General features: G+C 45.4%; 1 protein-coding gene across 2 annotated transcripts in view; it reads right to left on the bottom strand.

Moving 5' to 3' along the window:
* The window catches only part of IGF1R (insulin like growth factor 1 receptor), a 137870-nt gene that overhangs the window by 100107 nt on the left and 18777 nt on the right, over positions 1-18986 (bottom strand). For both annotated transcript variants that reach the window (XM_015873184.3, NM_001323201.1), the window contains exon 2: positions 18405-18950. In XM_015873184.3, coding sequence (XP_015728670.2) covers positions 18405-18950 — 546 coding nt within the window. The remainder of the gene's footprint in view (positions 1-18404; positions 18951-18986) is intronic.

The raw sequence follows: 18986 nt of genomic DNA, 5'->3' as shown, positions 1-18986 counted from the left end.
CAGCCCACACATGCTGTACACAGCTCCCCAGCTGCACTGCTTTCAAGGTAAGGATGTCACCGTGACCCAAGTTACTGCTGCTGGCCACAGAGGCATTTACACAACACGGTGTTATCAGTGCTGAGCTATCTGCATGTCCTGCATGGCTCCTAACAGTTGCGCTACAGCTTCAGCCTCACACTGACTGATGGGGCCCTTCCCCTCCCCGCAGTGATCCCAGCGATGCTGCATGATGGGGGACATCTCCAGTTGGCCTTCGATGAGAGCAGCAGGATCTGAGATGGAAAAGAAGCTCACAGTAATCAATAATTCATGGCGTTAAGTGGAAAACTACTCTTGTATCTGTAAATGGAGGACCTGGATAGCAATTCAGTTCAATCCTTCACACAAACACATCAGAAGATGCATTTAACTGGCACATGGGTCGCCCCATGAACCCAGGCAGGGGAAGGCACACAGCACGTCAGTACCAGCCTGCTCCCCAGCACGGGGCGGACAGAGTACAGTACAGAGAGCTTGGGAGCAATGCTCCATGTAAGAGGAGTATTTATCATGGTACCGGGCCTGCATCTGCAGTGCTGATGATGCTCAAGTCCTGGGCTTCTCATAAAGTGAGAAGGTCAGTGCTAGTCCCATTTCACACACAGAGAAAGCTGGTGCTGACCCCAGAGAGACAGGACAAGGCCAAAAAGAGAACTAGAGGTGGTATTTATTGCCTGGTCTCTTTTTAACACAAACACGAATAAAAGAAGGCAGCTGAACAATGCAGTGTCTTTATGACAACCAAGTAAATACAATCCTATAAATGGCAGCACATAACTCCAATCCAGCCCACAGATCTAAATGCTGCACCCGGCAGGAGCCATCTCACTGCCCCCACATCCCTACAATTACAGGAAGAAGTGGCATTTATTTCTAAGACAAATTGACACCACATTCCCAAACAAATGGGGCACAACAGCTTCCAGAGCTTCTATTTTTCTAGTTACTATAATCATTTCTCAGAGCCAATAATTAGTGTGAGAGAAATCCCATATGAACTGAAGTACATAAACTCAGTCCAGCAAGAGGAACATGAAATAAAACCACATTTGCCTCTTAGAGAAGTAGAGATGGCCCTGCAGCGTATTACTCACTGGTAACCCAGCAAACTCCAACAAGAAGATCCATAAACTTCACCTAAGCAAAAGAAAAGCAAAAAACAACCTACACCACCACCACCCCAACCTAAGCAATAACAACAAGCAAGGCTAAAGGGACTTGCCAGCTTCTCAAATATGGCACAGCACTGCTGGTTTCTCCTAAAAACATGGACCAGCTCTGCAATGGTCGTGCATGCCTGGCAGCAGCTCCTCCAGCAGAGCAGTGACCTTTGGGAGCCAAGTGGGAGGCACGCTCCTCATTCCAAAGCCGCTCACAGCTGCTCGCAGTGTGCGCCTGTCCCATGAACAAAGTGCCAAAGCCATGAAGTGAACCCCAAACTGGGGTGGCACCTCATCCCAGTCACCATGAACAACATCACTTAATTGGGTCAGCAAATGGCTTATAGGCTGAGATCTGATCAACGGATCGGAGACTGAGCACGACTCACTTAACAAATGTTCATGGTAGGACCCTCAAACATGGAGAACTTATGGAGAATAGCACAGCAAAATAATACAGATGGCCCTGATGCTACAACTCAGCAGCTCCCATATCACAGCAACAACCCAATGTTCTGACACGGGTTTGCAAGCCCAACCATGAAACCAACAAACACATCTCAGAAAGGATCTTCCACTGTGGGGTCACAGAGCCTACTACAGGTAAATGAGGAACGTGGGCAAGCAGCTCAGCAAAGACACTCAATTTGCTTAAGAAAACATGGGATTTAAGCAGTTTGCAAATGGAACATTAAATCCAGGACATCTCCCCCGCAGTAGGATCAGAATGATTAAGAAGGAATCTTGTTTGTTATTGGTAACCAAAGAGCTACGTATCAATTGTCAAAAGCCTACTCAGATGAAAAAAAATACAAAAATATATATTCTTGTGCCCCCTTATTATGGGTCAAACTCAAGCAGAAACCGGCCACTCGAAGAAAAATACAAATTAGAAAAGCAAAGCTACGCTAGGGAAGGCCATTATTTATCCTAATGCTAACACAATAAATCTCTTCTCCAGGGTGCACTGACCATCAAACAAACAGCCCTCCCCTCCTTTCCCCTGTTGCCACTCTGAAGTTTCTCTCCAGCATTCGAACATGTCCAGCACTCAGCACACACACACACACTCAGGAGCACAAACAGCAGCCAGAATCTTCACACAGCAGAACTTTCAAGAACTGGAATTTATTCATTCTTACCTAAGAAACAAAAGGAAATGTGAAAACAGCGTAACCTGGATAAATGAGGGACATCACCTCCCAGCATAGAAGGTAACCAGCACTTCCTGCAAGTGATTACTTCAACACATGCTGCTGACACCACGCTGCAGCCAAGGGCTTATGACTGTAACGAGAGAACTGAGGTATTTCTTCACTTATGAAAAAATTAGATGCACCAAAGCAAGGTAATTATGTAAAAAGCCCCAAGGAATCAGATGATATCCAAGTGCTGGCACCAAGAAGTTGCCTTTCACAAGTCACTGGGAGCACCCTGTACCGGCCAGTGCTGCAGATAAGCCTTTTGTAATACCCTGTCATCTCTTGTTTCAACCCTAAAACCAGTCCAACCCACGCGTGGGCTCTGCTCATACACAGCACAGATCCAGGCTAAGCCCTGCCAGGCAAGCCTCCCACTGCCCCATTGGCATCACCCCCATCCCCTGCAGCCCCTGCCCATAGCACTGTACCAGACCTGCTGTGAGCCTCAAAAACAACTGTTGGTTCAACAAGGGCTGCACGGATACAGCCCGGGTCTGAACAGGAAGCAGATCTGCCACATTAAGGACCAAGGCACGCCACCCCTGGGACCATCAATACACTAAAACGATTCTGTCAAATGCAAGAAAAACAAAGTAAGCCCTCTCCCCATTGTGGAAAACAGAATGCTGATGGAAGCTGTGCCAAAGAGAGGTCTGAACTGAAGATCCAACTGATGAGAAGGCTGAGCCCTGTGACTTATTAGCAACTGCACACTCAGTTCTTCCCTCAGGTGTAAGGTACATGGGATTCTTCCCTCTCTTAGAGTTGAAAATGAGATTTTGGCTTCATGAAGCCAACTTTAACCTGCAAAAAACAACTCTGACAGAGCCGAGCTGTTGCTGTTACACTGCTGGGGCTCCAGGGTGACCCCATGCACGTTTTTGAGGGAGCTGAAGAGATGCAAAGGCCCCAAACATCCACAGCACACATCCCTCCGCTGCAGAACTGCTGAAGAAGCAGCAGAACTATTTCCCATGCTCACTTCCCAGCCTCATTCCCATGGTGGATAAGGTAAAACCTTGCTGGAAGAGCCACTGCTGCCCCGAGGACACTGCAGCACCTCCATGCTGCGTCACTGTGAGCACTCACAGGGCTGCACCGTGTTCTGGAGCAAGAAACATGACCCAGGTTAAAAATACAGTTTAGTTTTTAAGACCAAGTTATTTTTAAACCAGATGGAGTTCTCTGCTCCCACTTACTGCTTGAGTCCATAAACAATTGTACCAACACAGGGGTTGGTGCAGGGCAAGGAGGCATTTAAACCAGCCATACTACTGAGAGGGGGATGAGTAGAAAAAGCAAAGCCATCCCGGTGTAGCTGTGCTGCAGATTGATGATGGGCACCTTCCTTCAGTACCAATGAAACACAGATGGAACTCAGTATTGCACTCCGAAACTTCTGGAAGCTCTGTCTCTAAAAACACCGACCACAGTGGGTGCCATGCCAAGTATTTCATCTTACACCAGTGCAAACCAACCACTACTATACAAGTTTGTATATTTTAAGAAATAAAAATACATAACGTATATACATGCATAAAAATATAAAATGCTAGGCCTGCTATTTGAGAGATAGAGGGTACTCACCAGAAACCAGCGTGCTCCCTTCAGAGCTCCCCCAGCCTGGTCAGTAAGTTGCAAGTTACGTACAACGTGCATCATGTTTGCCAAGGAAGGATCCCATAGAAAGACCTTCCATAGCTTCCCCTCTCTGAAATAGAGCTCTCCCATCACCTAGCACAAATTGCTGTACTCGCTACCCATTAATAAGAGATTTCCAAGGGAAAAGGCCAGGTTGGATGGGGCCCTTGGCTGCCTGGTCTGGTATTAAATGTGGAGGCTGGCGGCCCTGCCTGTGGTGGGGGGGTTGGAGATTCATGATCCTTGAGGTCACTTCCAACCCAGGCCATTCTGTGATTCTGTAACCTAAGACAAACTAAATCCCTCCTCACATTAAGACTCACACTTGCTAAAGCCTTGCTTCCTTACAGAAAAACCTCTTCTAACTCTTCTGTTCTCTTCTGTGTCTCAAAGAACTCCAGAAGAAGCTATAAGGAAGCTGGGGCTCCCTGACGACACAGCACAAAATAGATCAGTGTTGTTTTCCTTCTTTAAAATGAAAAATAAACATGCTCATTCATACCATGCTCCTAAATGATACCTAGATGCAATTATTCAAGCCACATTTGTCATCTGGCATTCCACGTCTTGCTGCCTGCGGCACAGCGACTGCTGGCAGGTCAGGAGCAGCAGCAACACGGCTGGGATGCTCAGGAGAAACAAACCCCATCGCTTCTCCTTCCTGCACACTGCCCACTTAAGAAATGTTTTAACAAACAAAACCAGCCTGTCTTCCTTGCCCAAATATACGTTGCTCCTCTCTAAATGAATTTGGTTGAATAAAGACGCTAAAATGGGAGACAAACAGCTTTCACGCTACTGTTAGTGTTACTTAAAAACGCAGACATTTCAAGACATTTGTTTGGGTGTTTCTTCTCAGTTGAAGCAGGGGGTGTTATTTTTCGATGCCTGTTCCACCTCACCATAGGAAGCCCTGGTGTCAGGACACACACACACACACATACACACACAGAGCTGCTCAGCAAATACCACAGCAGCAGTTCATGCTCCTGCAGATAGATGTACCTGCACCAATGTGTCAGCAGATAATTGATTTCACTCTCCCATGCACCTCAATCCTTCCACTCCACATCCCCACTGCTCACATACTTGGTACGCATTAAGCGTGGGGAAAAGCAAAGGGTCTGCAATTTGTGTGATTTTAATATAGACACCATTAAGTGAAACAAATCACTTGCTACTATCACTGGATCATGCATTATACAATAAGACACCTCCATCACTTCCAACTTTTTAGGAGAGCTGGAGTTTGATTCACACAGCATTTCATCCTGCATGCTGCACTACACCATTAACCTCTTGCTGAGATACATCTGAAACAATGATTAGGCTTTCCAGAGCACACAATTAGCTCATGTTCTTTACTTCCTCACAAAACAACCAAGCAACACGGACTTAGCAATCAAATTATTATCTAAGAGCAAGTACGTTCCTCCCCTGACTCACAAGTCCATGCATTCTGCTGTTGCCTAGGTAATGTGAGTAGATATGTGGAAGAAAACAGGGAATTAAAGCAACAAACACCAGCAAGAACAGGAGGAGCAGGTATTTCATCTTGCATGTGCTTCCTTCTACTACAATGCTTCCAAGTCTCTAAAAAGCAAACTGGAAGAAAAATACCTAAGTTGTCGTGATGCAATGAATCTCAGTCTCTTTCATTTAATAAGCCTTACACATACTTCCAAAAACCTCTAGCATGCTCACTCAAGCAGACTGATTTTCCATTAGCGGGAAGCTACAGAACTTTAATACAGCCCTGTACATCACTACAGCAATGCAAGGGGGAAAAAAACAGGGTTCTAAAATAACAGAAATGCATTTGACATCAAAGCATCCAAGCAAGATGCTCATCAGTTCTTCATGCTGATAGCTAAAGGGTACCAGCAGCCAGTCACAAACATGAACGTGTGCACGATACTCGTGGTACATCACATCGTGCTCCTTACGGGACAGCTGGAATGCTGCAACTTAGAAGCTACTTTCCTGCAAAGCAAGCATAGGACAGAAAAAGAAAGCGAGCCCATTCAAAATAGCTGCCCATGCGCAGAGCAGACATGCAATGCATCACCCAAAACGCAGGAAAGAGACTTGCAAAATTCAGATATGTGAAGCTAAGTTCTGATTAGACTGATCTAAAAGATGTGATAGCATTAAAAATTTAAAGGTACCGAGAACAAAAAAGAGAAAGGCAGCCTGGGGATTATATGAAATAGAGAACAATAGCAATAAATTCCCTTATTTCCATTACCAGTGATATCCACCACAATTCTAAAGCCAAAGCGAAGCAGATTTCTGGATACAGAAAACATGAAATAGCAAAGAAGCTGACAGATTTCCAGTCATTACCAGTAGCATTTAGCATGTAAATAAACACACGAAATGCCTACAAGCATTTGGTTTTTAGCTGCTGGGAACAACAAAAGAAGTTATTTAGTAATTCTGCTCCTTACCCACAGGGAAGATGCAGGAATATATATATATATATATATATATATATATATATATTGCTTAATGAACATAGCATCATTCTGAAATGCTTAATACATGTTGAATGTGTTGGAAGAAAGGGCCCCGTCCTGCAGAAAGCCATATATCAAAACAGCAAAAACCATGGCAAGGCAAGGCGTTCATCATTTACATCTGTTGACACTTTTATGACACCAACCATCTAAAAGTTGAGTTTTCTATAGATATAGAAAGATAAAACCCCTGTGAAGCAAAACAGAAGCAGCTTCTTTTAGAAGCTTCCAAATTAGCCACTCAGGCTTATGCACTTTTGCTTTGGATACACACATTGCAGTATTCAGTATTCATTTCCCCCTTCCCAGATCCCAGCTTTCCCAACCAGGCTCAACAGGGCAGGTTTTGAGTTCTCCCTACAGCACAGGGCAGCTGTATGGGGCAGCCAGCAGTGAGCACAGCCAGCTGTTAGCTCCCATCCACACAAAGCCTCAGTCCAAAATGCCTTTGCAGCACTGACTGATCTATACTTTAACAAGATATGTTAGAGAGTCATTACATTTATTTATTGGTTGATTTTTGGAATCAAGTAAAGCGTGCCCCTGGGCTGTAACCAGCAAGAGATTTTTCACTTGGAATTAAATTACTGGTTACTTTTCCACACTCCTTGTTGGGGTTAAAAAAAGAAAAAAAAGCCTGGGGTTCCACATAGCCTTTCTCCTGCCATAGAACAGTCAAAGCTCCATGGCCGTTTTCCCACTCAAACAATAAAAGCAATAAACACTCTTCAGGCATTTCCAAAACTCACAGATTAACAAAAGAGGCTCGTGGGTGTGGGGGGTAAAATGAGGACTGACAACAACGAGCCCTGGGGAACACAGGGCTGGGGAGATTCCACAACCCCATGTACTTCCCCGTGACCCAAAGCCACAAGAGGAAAGGGCAGCTGACAACAGAACAGGGTCGGCACCAACCTGAAGCGCTCCCTGAATGCAAACCCACCCCTGGCTCCAACAGGAGCTGAGTGGGGCTCAGTTCCACAACTCACTTCCACCTCCAGAGACAGCTGGGAGACAGGTTAGTTTCTCAGGTGCCTGATTTTACTCAAGATGACACAAGTAAATCAAGTCTAATTGGACAAGCTGGGCATTACTGTTATAGATGGAAAAGGTCTCCTTTGGTTGGCCTACCTAAACCAATGAATTTAGAATCCAGGAGATGTATGAACTGCATAAAAGCCTGGGCATAAGAAGCTGTGTCAAGTGCATTGTCCTGCCTTCAAGTAAATTACATTAATGAACCAAGAAAGTTTGGTTGTTTTTCACATTGTGAGTCAATATTTACAGCTGGAAAAGTCCTCTGGCCTAGATTTTCCAATACAACTGCCTGTTTCAGATAAATAAGTCAGGATATCATACTGAAAAACACCAAAATACTCCAGTTTTGCTTCACCCACCCAAAGCACAGCCCAAACAAGCAGCAGTCCAGGCATAACCTTTCCCCAAACCACTTGCACTCTTCATGTTCCAGTAGGATCTCCAAAGGCCTTTGACATCAGTGCTGAGGTCAGCATTCCCCCATGGTCTGACCAGAAACAACTCCCTGAAAACTCATCCATTGCCATAGGACTGAAGGGCTTTGAACCATCACTTGGCTTTGGAGAGTTTCTACACCTCCAATTCACAAAACACAGCGCTGAAGACAAATTAAACACCCTTCTATAACGCATGTTATAAAACAAACCATCTGGTCCAGTGACTCACGAGTATTTTTCTATATGACTACCATTTTCTCACCTCTTTCTGCACAATAAGTAGTGAGAAAGCAGACTAAGATGTCAACAGAGATCCTCCAAAGGATGTGCATACAGACCCAACCCTCAGGAACACTCTGGTCACCTGGAGACAGAACACCACAAACAAAAGATTCATTTTGAACCCAGATAATGATTTAACTGGAAGTCACTTGGAGAAACAATCCCCTCACAGAGTTAAGGCAGCTCGGCCCAGGCGTCACAGAGCACAAGAAACTAGTTTGCAACCACCAGCTTCCATCCATGCCTTGCTAAACCAGTGGCTGCTCCATGCCCAACTGGTTCATCGCTCGCCTCTGGGTGGCCCAACAGCTCCCACAGCAGCACAAACCAAACGCTGTGTTTTTGTTAGTTCTGACAAGCTCATCTTCCACAGCTACGCACAGTTCAAGCATTCATTACTGCACTACATTAAAAAGGTAAAACCACACCTGCCTCGCAAGAATGGAAAAAACAAGTAGCACAAAAAGCACTTGAGACAACAAGAAAATTAAAAACAAGTTTGATTCCCACATCTAATTTTACTTAAGCAGTATGTTACCATAATCACATCTGTGACTCTTCCTCTGTTGGTTACTGCAGCTGCTAGACTTGTAATTCCTACATCCTAGAAAGCTGCTATTTGCAGCCAGCAGGAGGATGAGATCCACCTCCCGTATCTGCTCTTCCAGGGGGCACAGACCAAGGTCCCATGCCAGACCCCCACATGCCATGGCCACAGATGACCTCTCACTGCCGGGATGGCGGCCTCCCCTCGCAACCACATTACACCCATCACCGGGAACCAAAACAAACACATTCAATCTTAGCGGTTAGAACAGCAGAACCCAGCAAAGTGACCCAGAAAGCAGAACCATCAAAGACCTTGTGGCTTCTAAACTAATGCATGAACATAATCCTTTGACTCTGACTTTCCTGCAATTTCTTTTACCATGCACGAGACACACCCGTTTACCCACACAAACCAAAACAAGCCCAACACAAACCCTACAAATTTAATCAAGGAAGGAAGAAAGAGCATGAGATGTTTATTTCTATTTTTAAATACTTGGGAGGTGCCCCAGTGCTCCTTCCCTAGACAGATACCGAGGGAGGTGCTGCAAAGGCGAGATCTGGTGCATGATCTGGCACCTCTGACAGCAAAACATCAGAGCAGCCACTCAGAAAGGCTTCTGAAATAATTGCTGCCTCTAAGCCAGGACAGAGGGCAGCTCAGAGCGCTGTTCCAGAAAAGAGGCATATAATATATACATATATATTCAAGCATGCCAAGCTGCTCACATCTGAGCGGCTCTACAGTCTGTTGAGAACAAGACCGTCTCCTTCTTGTTCCCACAGTTCTCTCCTGCCTCAAGCAAAGTTGGTTGCCACTCTGGTTGCTCTCTCCCTCATCCAAATGGTTTGCATAGCAGATCTGCTGAAACATCAAGTTTTAACCAAGCCCTAATCCTGCTGACTTTTCTCACAAAACTGCTGGAAAGGAATTCCTGCTGGCAGCTGCAGTGCCTCTGCTCATTAGTTTACCAAGCAGCAGCAGAATGCAACAGACAGACAGATCGCGTCAGTGCTGCTCCGGAAAGAGGCGACAAGCAGCAGCAGGAAGGATCCCAGCTCCACACAGCACAATGCAAGGAGGACAGGACAGGCAAAGAGCTTCCAAAGAACACAGGAGTAAGGCCTGCAAGAAGCCCAGCAAGTTATTGCCATAGTCACTGCTGCTGCCAAGAACACAAACAGGGAGACTCGTTTTATTTCAAGTTCTTCTAGTAAGATCTGGGGGGTGGGGATGATTCGTTAAGAAAAAAAACAAAACTAAACAAAACAAAACACCCTACTGCTTTAAGGCATTGTGTTTAATGAGGCAAGACAGAGCTGTGCACACCAGTGTCAGTCTCCCCTGGATACTGGAATAATGACTGGGACAACAGGGCAGAACAGAGGCCTGCTGCCTGCTGAAGGTGCTCATCCCAGCAGCACCCCTGTGTCCCGGTCAGATGCTGCAGACCTCTCAGCACATAAAGAGCTTCACTTCTCACCACACGGTTTCACTGAATAAACATAATACAGATTTGGCTTGTTAGATGTGCTTAAAGTGTTCAGGTGCAGGTGCTGCTGGTCCCAGCAACACGAGCGCATCGCTGTGGGTGTAATACTAAGAACTCTGAACTCTGATGCTTTCATGTATTTCTCCTTAATAAAAGGTGGCTGTTCTGGGAGGAGGAAGCACTGAATGCTGCCAGGCTCACCATCACCACTCTGCCCCAGGCTCTCCAACGACTGAAGACAGTGCAGACAGTGCATCACAACCTCAGTTGTACACCGTGCTTGGTGCAAACAGCCAGCTCTGATGTCCATACAGCCTCCCCCACGCACTGCAGGTGAAACACTTGGCCTACAAGGGCTCCTTCAGAGAATCCCCCACCAAACATAAAAACATCCACAATTCTGAACTGGTTCAGCCAGAAGTCGCAGCTTCTCCTCTCCACACTTTAGGGCTGGAGGTGGGCACTGCTCCTGGGAAGTTATTGCCGATCTCTTTGAGGAAAAGATAAAACCAAACGATGGGAAACGCCACCCAAAGAGACAGAGCTGACTGTCACTGACCAACTCAAGGTGTGCTGGAGAGGCTGCGGGATGGAGAGGGGTGAGCACAGAGCAGGAGGTGCTGAGCAGCAGCACCATGACCACAGACTGCAGGGCTGGGCTCCACTTTGGTGTTGGGCTTTTGCTGTTGTTGGCTTGGCATGTTTTCCCACCAACAGCAGTTTCTCTGGATGACCTCGTGCAGCACGAGGCTTCCCGGCACCGCACATCTGAGGACCACGAAGGCCTCGGAATTAACACCATACTTGTCTCTTGTCCAGGGAGAAGTCTTCACAGCCGCGTGCCAGCCCTGTAATTAACAGCACAAAGCATCCTCCCGCCCTTATAACACCACAGAAGCCATTTTCACCAAACAACAAGGGCATTCCTTCTCTTTTTTTTTCTCTTTTTCCTCCTTTTACCTTTCCACCCCTTTGCCACACCCACATCATGACCTCTCTGAACCGCACTTACGAGCTCCGTCCGGTGCTCACTGATACATAACTTCCATTTTAGCAAAACAATCCATCTGCTCCATGTGACTCAGAGCCCGCTCTAAGAATGCAATACTGTTTAGGCCAACCGTTGCACCGCACAAAGTGTTTTGTTCACATGCATTCCTTTGGGATGACAGAGCCTATCCACGGCTGTAACGGTTGGGGCCTGTGGTTTTTTTCCCTCATCCGCTGAATGCTGCAGTGACTAAGCTGACAAAAATTCCTGGCCAATTATAAACCCACTTAAAGAGACAGGCAACCCCCTTGCAGCCTTCCCTCACCATCCTATATGGGAAGTTTCTATACATAGAAAAACATCTCCTCCTCCCAAGGCTGCGTTGATATAAAAGACTTTCGCTGCGCGCTCAACACTTTCAACATACTTCCTAAATGGCATCATGTCACAGAACCAGAGCTGTTATCGCCCAGAAGCCCATAGACTGCTCACATCAAGCAAAAAGATGAAAAGAGGAAAAGCAGAGCATTCAACTTTTACACTAATAACAAGTCGGAGAAACCACTGATGGAAGGACACCGAGTACACAGGAAGCGGTGAGCATCAATAGTCACAGAGCGCTGTTTATTAAGAGAACAGCTAAGCGCCTATAAAGCAAATATGTCACAACAAGTATTAAACACATGGCAAGGTCATGCTGACGGACAGGCTGCACCCACCAAAGCGCATCAGCTGAACTTCAGCTAACAGCCAGGAGAACTTGCAGCTGCATCACGAGCCCCTCTGACCGCACACATCAGTGCCCAAACCCCCAGCAGCAGCGTGTCGATGAGGGATATGCACCTCACACACCCAGTTTGTTCTCACTTGTGGTGTCAAGGGTCACACAAACACGTTTAATGATTAGCCAGGGCACACAGAGCGGCGCCGTGGGCAGGTAACCACAGGTTCATCTCACCTGGGGAGATACAGCCCGCAGGAAAAGATGAGAACACCATGAGCTCACAGGCTTCTCGCTTCACCCATGCAGACTGTGCGCACCTCAGGCCCTTGAACGAGCCATTGGCTGCAGCATTTTCAGTGCTGAGCTGACAGCACAGACACACTGCACTGCCAACACTGAGAACTTCCCTGGGGATGGAGAGGAGGAAACAGTCAATAACTGAATGAGGCCCAGCTCACCCCAGAAGTGAAGGGGGTAGAGGAGCAGATAAAAAAAAACATGACAAAAGGGATCCTACAGTCTGAATTAATGTACTATTATTCAAGCATCCTATTACAAGTTAGTTCTCAGAGCCATAAACTGACTTGAGAGGGAAATCACACCATCAGTGGGAAGGAAGCCTAAACAAAGACTGCTTCATCACTGTTACACACTGAGAAACTTGTTTGCCACATGAAAACAATTCATGAAAACCCTTCAGGACAATTAGTTCCTACATTCATGCGTATTTGGAGGAGGAAAAACGGCACATTCCATTCAAAATGTGAGGGGCACAGCTGACCCAGGGCTGAACTCAGATTTACCTTTATTTCATACAGAAAACGGGTTGGCGAGTTCAGTGACTTTGCTCACATGGCCACTTCCAAATCTCCTGCAGCCCACCCCAGCCAAATCTCATTGCGGATCAGCCATCAGAGCAGATACAGCTCTGTGCAGTCCATCAGGAGGGGACAGGTTGGTGGGGGACAGATCTGCTCAGGGCCCCCTCCCAGATGGAAGGACACAGCTCAGCTCACCTTCACTCACATCCACACAATCACAGCCACAACAGGAATCCCCAGCAACTGCTACTGAGCCAACAGCCGACACGCACAGGTAATGGGCACAGATACAAAGCTGCAGGAAGCGCTGAGCCAGAGCAAGTCTGCCTCGTCCCTGCAACATTTGCAGAAACACAGCTTTCTTCTGCTTTTACAACTGACATTTCCCTGACATTTTGCTCGCTATTCCCAGTTGTTTCGACAATTTATCATCAAATTTAAGTCTTACATTGCATGTAATTAACTACACAACTGCCTATTCTATCACCAAACATTTGCCTAACATGTATCAACCGTGCCAAGAAATCCATGCTGTGCATGGTAACCAAAGGTGGGGTTCAAGTTTAGACACATATTTAACTTCACAGATCTAGAACGGCACCACAGCAAAGGAAGGTAAAATAATTAAAGAGAAAAAGCAATTCTACAAACCATACGATGTCCTCATTCTGTGCAATGACAGAATGTAGCTGCTATCTGCAGAAGCATTGCATGCAAAGCCAAAAGCAGAAAAACTGTGTGCACACGTATGCAAGTGCAAGTAGAAAACACAAGGTTCAAGATCCCGAGTTCATTTTACCTTACGAATTCAAGGTATTGCTCTCGACTTTATGACTTACAACTTCTGCATCGATTTTGAAGTGTTTTTAAATAAAAAAGCTCCTGTCAAATCCTCATTGCTGCACACATTTCATCATATCGAGCCTTTAATAATGAAAAACAAAACTCAAAAATGCTGAATATTTGTGCCAGCAGAATACAGAAGGCCAACACAAATCACAAACCGTAAACATCAGCACTTGGTTTTTGGTGCCTGGCACCGGCTGCAGGACTTGAGATGCTCCTCCCACGTTATGGCAACCTGCAACAGAACCTTGTACAGCACAAAGGAAAACAGCGAGCACGCATTTACATTTCAGCCCTTTTCTCAGAATATGAACCGCTGCTCCTGTAATTAACTGCAGATTGGCCCGCGCTGCTCTGCGGCCGTTCCAGCTTCCTAATTAAATATGCTCTCACAGCCATAATACAAGTTCTGGGAACCCTTTGGCTGAAGAACAGGCTGCTCAGGAGGGGACTGGAAGTCAGGAAAAGCTTCATTCAGCACCAAAACACTAACAAAAAATGTTTAACGTGCTCCAGATTTTTTCCTCACTTGGTGACACCAACTGTGTCCTTTCCAATATTTCTGTCCACCCTTCTGTTTATTCCTCACATCAGACGTGCATTCACTGCAGTCTGCATGCCAACCAAATGGACAAACAACCTGTCAGCATCTAAATACGTTCAAGGTTTGTATCAAACCCTATCTGCTTCCCTTAAACCCAGCAGAAGCAGCTGGATCAGAACCATACACACGAGTTCCACTAAACGTTGTATCATGTCACATCTGCTGCTAGAAGAGGAAAACTCCAAGTGCTCGCTGTCTTCCGCTGACACGGGAAATCTCTGCTACATTTCAGGTTTCAAGCAAGCGAACAAAACACAAAAACACACCTCTGTATAAAGCAGCAAACAGCAGCACAAGCATGGAATTGAAAACAAAACACACACAGCATGATACAGCACCTCCAGCTCGTCTCCCTGCTGTCTTTTGCCCCCCTTCTCTCTCATACCCATAGTTCACATACATCCAAAGCACAGGGAAGTGAGAAAGAGAGGGAAAAACCAAGGAGGAGGAAGGGAAAACAAATCCCAGCACATGGTTTTCACCACTACTCTGCTGAATCAACAGGGAGCAGAGCCCCAGATGGCGCGCGCTGGTGAGCACTGCACGAGTCAATGGAGCTATGTCAAACGATACCACTCAGCTGCATTATCTGCTGAGCTCCGTGTAAACAAACAGGAGCAGATTCCGAATATTTGTGAGAACACATCATGTTACTGTCTCCATATGTTTAAACATTTCAGTGGAAGATACATATGGACCACGCTTCCCACTCACTGTCATTCTTTCCCTCCTGTTCACCATTCCCCACATAGACCGCATCTTTTCAGGCCACTGTCAAAGCAATTCAGAGAGGAATAAGGATACATTTTCATTGAAAACATTTTGTGCTCAGTTGCCATCTGCTTCTTTATCAGCCTCTAAATCCTCACACGTCTTTTCTGTGGTCTTTGGTTTCACACACTTGGAAGGCTGAAGTTCTCTTCCGTCGTATTTCGGAGCAGTCTACACGAGCTATTGTTTTTCACATCAAATTCACCTCTTAAAACACACAGTTACAATCCCAGTTCTCTCCACAGAGAGAATTTAAGCCCATAATATTTTTTAAATCTAATTCCAAAGGTCTCTCATACACTTCAGACAACAACTTAGGTAGTTTTTACAGCTGGTACGAGATGGTGGATGCAGAACTGATAAACGATTAACATGCAGAGACCAAAAACCCTAAAAACCCTACAGGTATGTCAATGCTGAGTGAGATGCAAGCAGCTTTCCAAGAGGGCTCCCAGCAGTCACAACTGCTAGGAAAGAAGGCCGAGAAGATTCTTATTTACGTGCCTGAGCACTATATTTTTACCCCTTCCATCTCTGCCTGTGCCTCAAAGCCCAACCGTTCATGTAAACAACTCTAGTGCTCTTCTAACTCAGATCTGCAACAGAAATGAATGAAGTACAGCGGGCAAACTGGGTGCAGGTCGCAGAGATCACAGCACACCAAACCCAACGCAGCCAGCAAAGCAAGGCTGCTGCCCAAGGGCACTGCAAGGTAAAGGGATGCACACACTGCACAGACTCCATGAACACAGCTGGCAGACACTGCTGACACTTCATGCTAAACCTTAAAAAAAAGAGCACTGAAAGGAGTTACAGCTTTGTAGCTTGTTCTATTACACAGACGTCAATGGATTATTGTGAGTCAAACACAGCATATCCTTCCCTCTCTCCTCCCTCCACCCCCAACATTGTTCCTGCACAAGTTACACTGAAGGAAGCACAGCATTTTTCCTTTGTTTGTGAGCAAGAAAGAGAAGGAAAAAAAACAACTTCCACTCAATGGCAACGCTAAACAAGAAGGCAGGCTACTTTAAAGTACTCAGTGTTCCCACACAACGTTACCCACCAACCTGATATCTTTCAGCGTAAAACCTACACAAGGACAAAAGAGATTTCATGTACACTCCTCCACAGATCCAGAACAAAGAAAAATAAAAAGGCATAAATGAACCCTGAATGACAGACAGCATTTTCAGTTCAACGTTACTGTGACGCACATGGAGAATGTCAGGGTTAAATTAAATACTACATGAGAAAATATTCCTGGAAAATAGCACAGGTCTCATGTCTGCACTGGTAGGAAAACACAGATAACAACACCCGGTCACTTCAAGTCCAGCTTCTATTCTTTTTCATGCCCTTGTAGTTTTGTACAGCAGAATCCTCTCCAGACAAGGAGTTCATTGCCAACATGTTCACGCAATGCAGCACAACAGACTAAAAGCTTCCTTTTGAACAACTGGGCATTTGCACCTCCCCTGGTTTATCTTCCTAAGGGGACTAACTTTTGGATGGTGGTTTGGTTTTTCTTTATTTTAAGACCAACAGGTGGCAAATGGAAAAGCCTTCCCCTCCCAAACTCCATAGATTACCAGGGCTAGGAGATGAAATACGTCCAATTTCTTCACTATTTATTTAACAGAACTTGGTAGCTTTTGTTACACTCTGCATGGTAAGATACCCTGAAGTTTAGAGCCTAAAACTACTGCTCTTAATGAGCCTTTTAAGGCTATATTTCAATACTTGCTTTCTTCTTCGTGATCTCCCACAAAAGGAAGATTAAAGCACACAGGGAAAGAACTACATTACTTACATACCTTCCTTAAAAGTGCTGTCATCACAGTTTAACTATGACCTCATCTTATTTAAACAGATCTCTTCTCATGTGCATTTGGGATCCAAATTATGTTAACATTCCCCTAGAAGTCAACAAGCTTTCCTTGTACGTTGTTTTTGCCTACTCCAAATAGCTACAGCACACAGCAGGAAAAGTATTCCATTAAACACACTCTAGTTACATCCATTCAAACCACTAAGGGCAAAGGAGGTTGCAAAGGAATCACCTATGACACTCTGCAGAGAACGGAGTTGCACTCTCATGATGAAGACAAATTTGGCTGCTTGAAGCCTCACGACTCATAGCAGCACATGGGAACAAAGCAGAGCAGCTCACTTCCCTCACCTCAGACAAGTCACATGCCTACCAGTTATGTGTGAGGGGTTTTCTTGTTTCAACACAAGCTTTATTTTCTGTATAAGTTACTAATAAAAATCACAGCCCTATATGTGACTTCCATCAGAGATATTTTTGCCACATGCTCAATGAAAGGGCCCGACAAGGTGCTCCCTTTAACTGAAAATGAGAGCTTTACCCACCTAACAACCACCTTCCCCAGACAAAGGCAGGCTGAGCAGCCCTGGTTATGTTTCCCAGCATTAGAGCAGCTTTACTCAGGACAGTGCATGCAATTTAGGAACTGTTCCTCCCAGCGACGGCTGCTTGTAATTAAGACCTGCTGATACTCCAGGGCTCAGCTTTCCTGAAGTTACAGGATGAACTCAAAAAGCCTGTCATGCAATCGTGTTATCTGAGTAAACTATGTATTTGTTTACTCTATTTTTAAAAAGTGGGAAGAGATCAGCTTGTGCTTTTGCTACTGATTGCTATCGGAAAAACAAAAACCCCGTCGTGCCAGACAGCAAGAAAGCAGACAAGGATCATTTCACTGAGAGTCACGATGGCCATCGACTCTTCAGCACTACAGATTGTACTGTAAAATATGATCTTAGTAAAAATGTTTACATACAGCATTTCCTATCACAGAAATTCCTCAAGGTTCGTTCCAGGGGAGGCAAAAGTCAAATGAAGTTAATTGCAAAGCTTCAGCACAGCAATGGGAAGCACACACAGACACATGTGAAATGTCACTTCAACAAGGAGAAGACGGTACCTGAAAGTCATCTACCTCCTGCTTAAATTATTCACAGACACAGAAGTTGTTCCAGCTTTGCTACAATGGCTCTAACTCTACACTGAAACGCTTGGAACTTCAGTATCCCAGAAAATTGTGAGTTTTTGAGACTGGTTTTGTTTTGTTGCTGTTTTAATTGAGTGTGATGAACCTTTACTTGCAGATAGGAATTCATCTGTCTGGTAACTGGATAACATGTCACATGGCCTACATACCAGAATAAAAGTTTAGGTTGTTAAAGAGCTTAAAATACAACCACAGAATTAAGCCTTTACTTCAGAAAGAGAGAACAAAAAAAGCACAAGTTCTTACTTTTCTGGCAGTGGTTGGTGGTCCAGCAGCGGTAGTTGTACTCGTTGTTAATAGAGGTCTTCTCACACAACGGTTTCTCCTCCATCGTTCCTGGACACAAGTCCCCACACTCCTTCGGCGGTTTATTTCCAACAATGTAGTTATTAGAAACCGCATCCAGGATGAGAGACCAGTCCACCGTGGAGAGGTAACACAGGTCAGAGTTCTTCTCAATCCGTATGGCCCCGCGGGTTATGTTCCTCAAGTTGTGAAGCCCGATCTCTTTCAGATTTGTCATTTCGAAGATAACCAAGGCATAGTTGTAGAAGAGGTTCCTCCCACGAATGACTGTGAGGTTGGGGAAGAGATCGCTGAGGCTTTCCAAGCCTGCCACACGGAACAGCAGCAAGTAGTCAGTAATGACAGTCAGCTTCGGGAAGCGGAAGTTGCGGTAATCCTCTGCTTTAGAGATGAGCAGAATCTGAAGGAAACCCTCAACTACCGTACAGTTCTCCAGACGTTTCAGCTCATGGATATCATTGCGAATGTCAACGTTTGGCCCACAAACTGAAAACGCGGAAGACAAAAAAGGAAAGTTAGCAA

The sequence above is a fragment of the Coturnix japonica genome, chromosome 14, assembly GCF_054131305.1.
Source record: "Coturnix japonica strain WE chromosome 14, WE-NBRP24, whole genome shotgun sequence".
In the NCBI taxonomy this organism is placed as follows: domain Eukaryota; kingdom Metazoa; phylum Chordata; class Aves; order Galliformes; family Phasianidae; genus Coturnix; species Coturnix japonica.
This window is presented reverse-complemented; position numbering and strand designations above follow the sequence as displayed.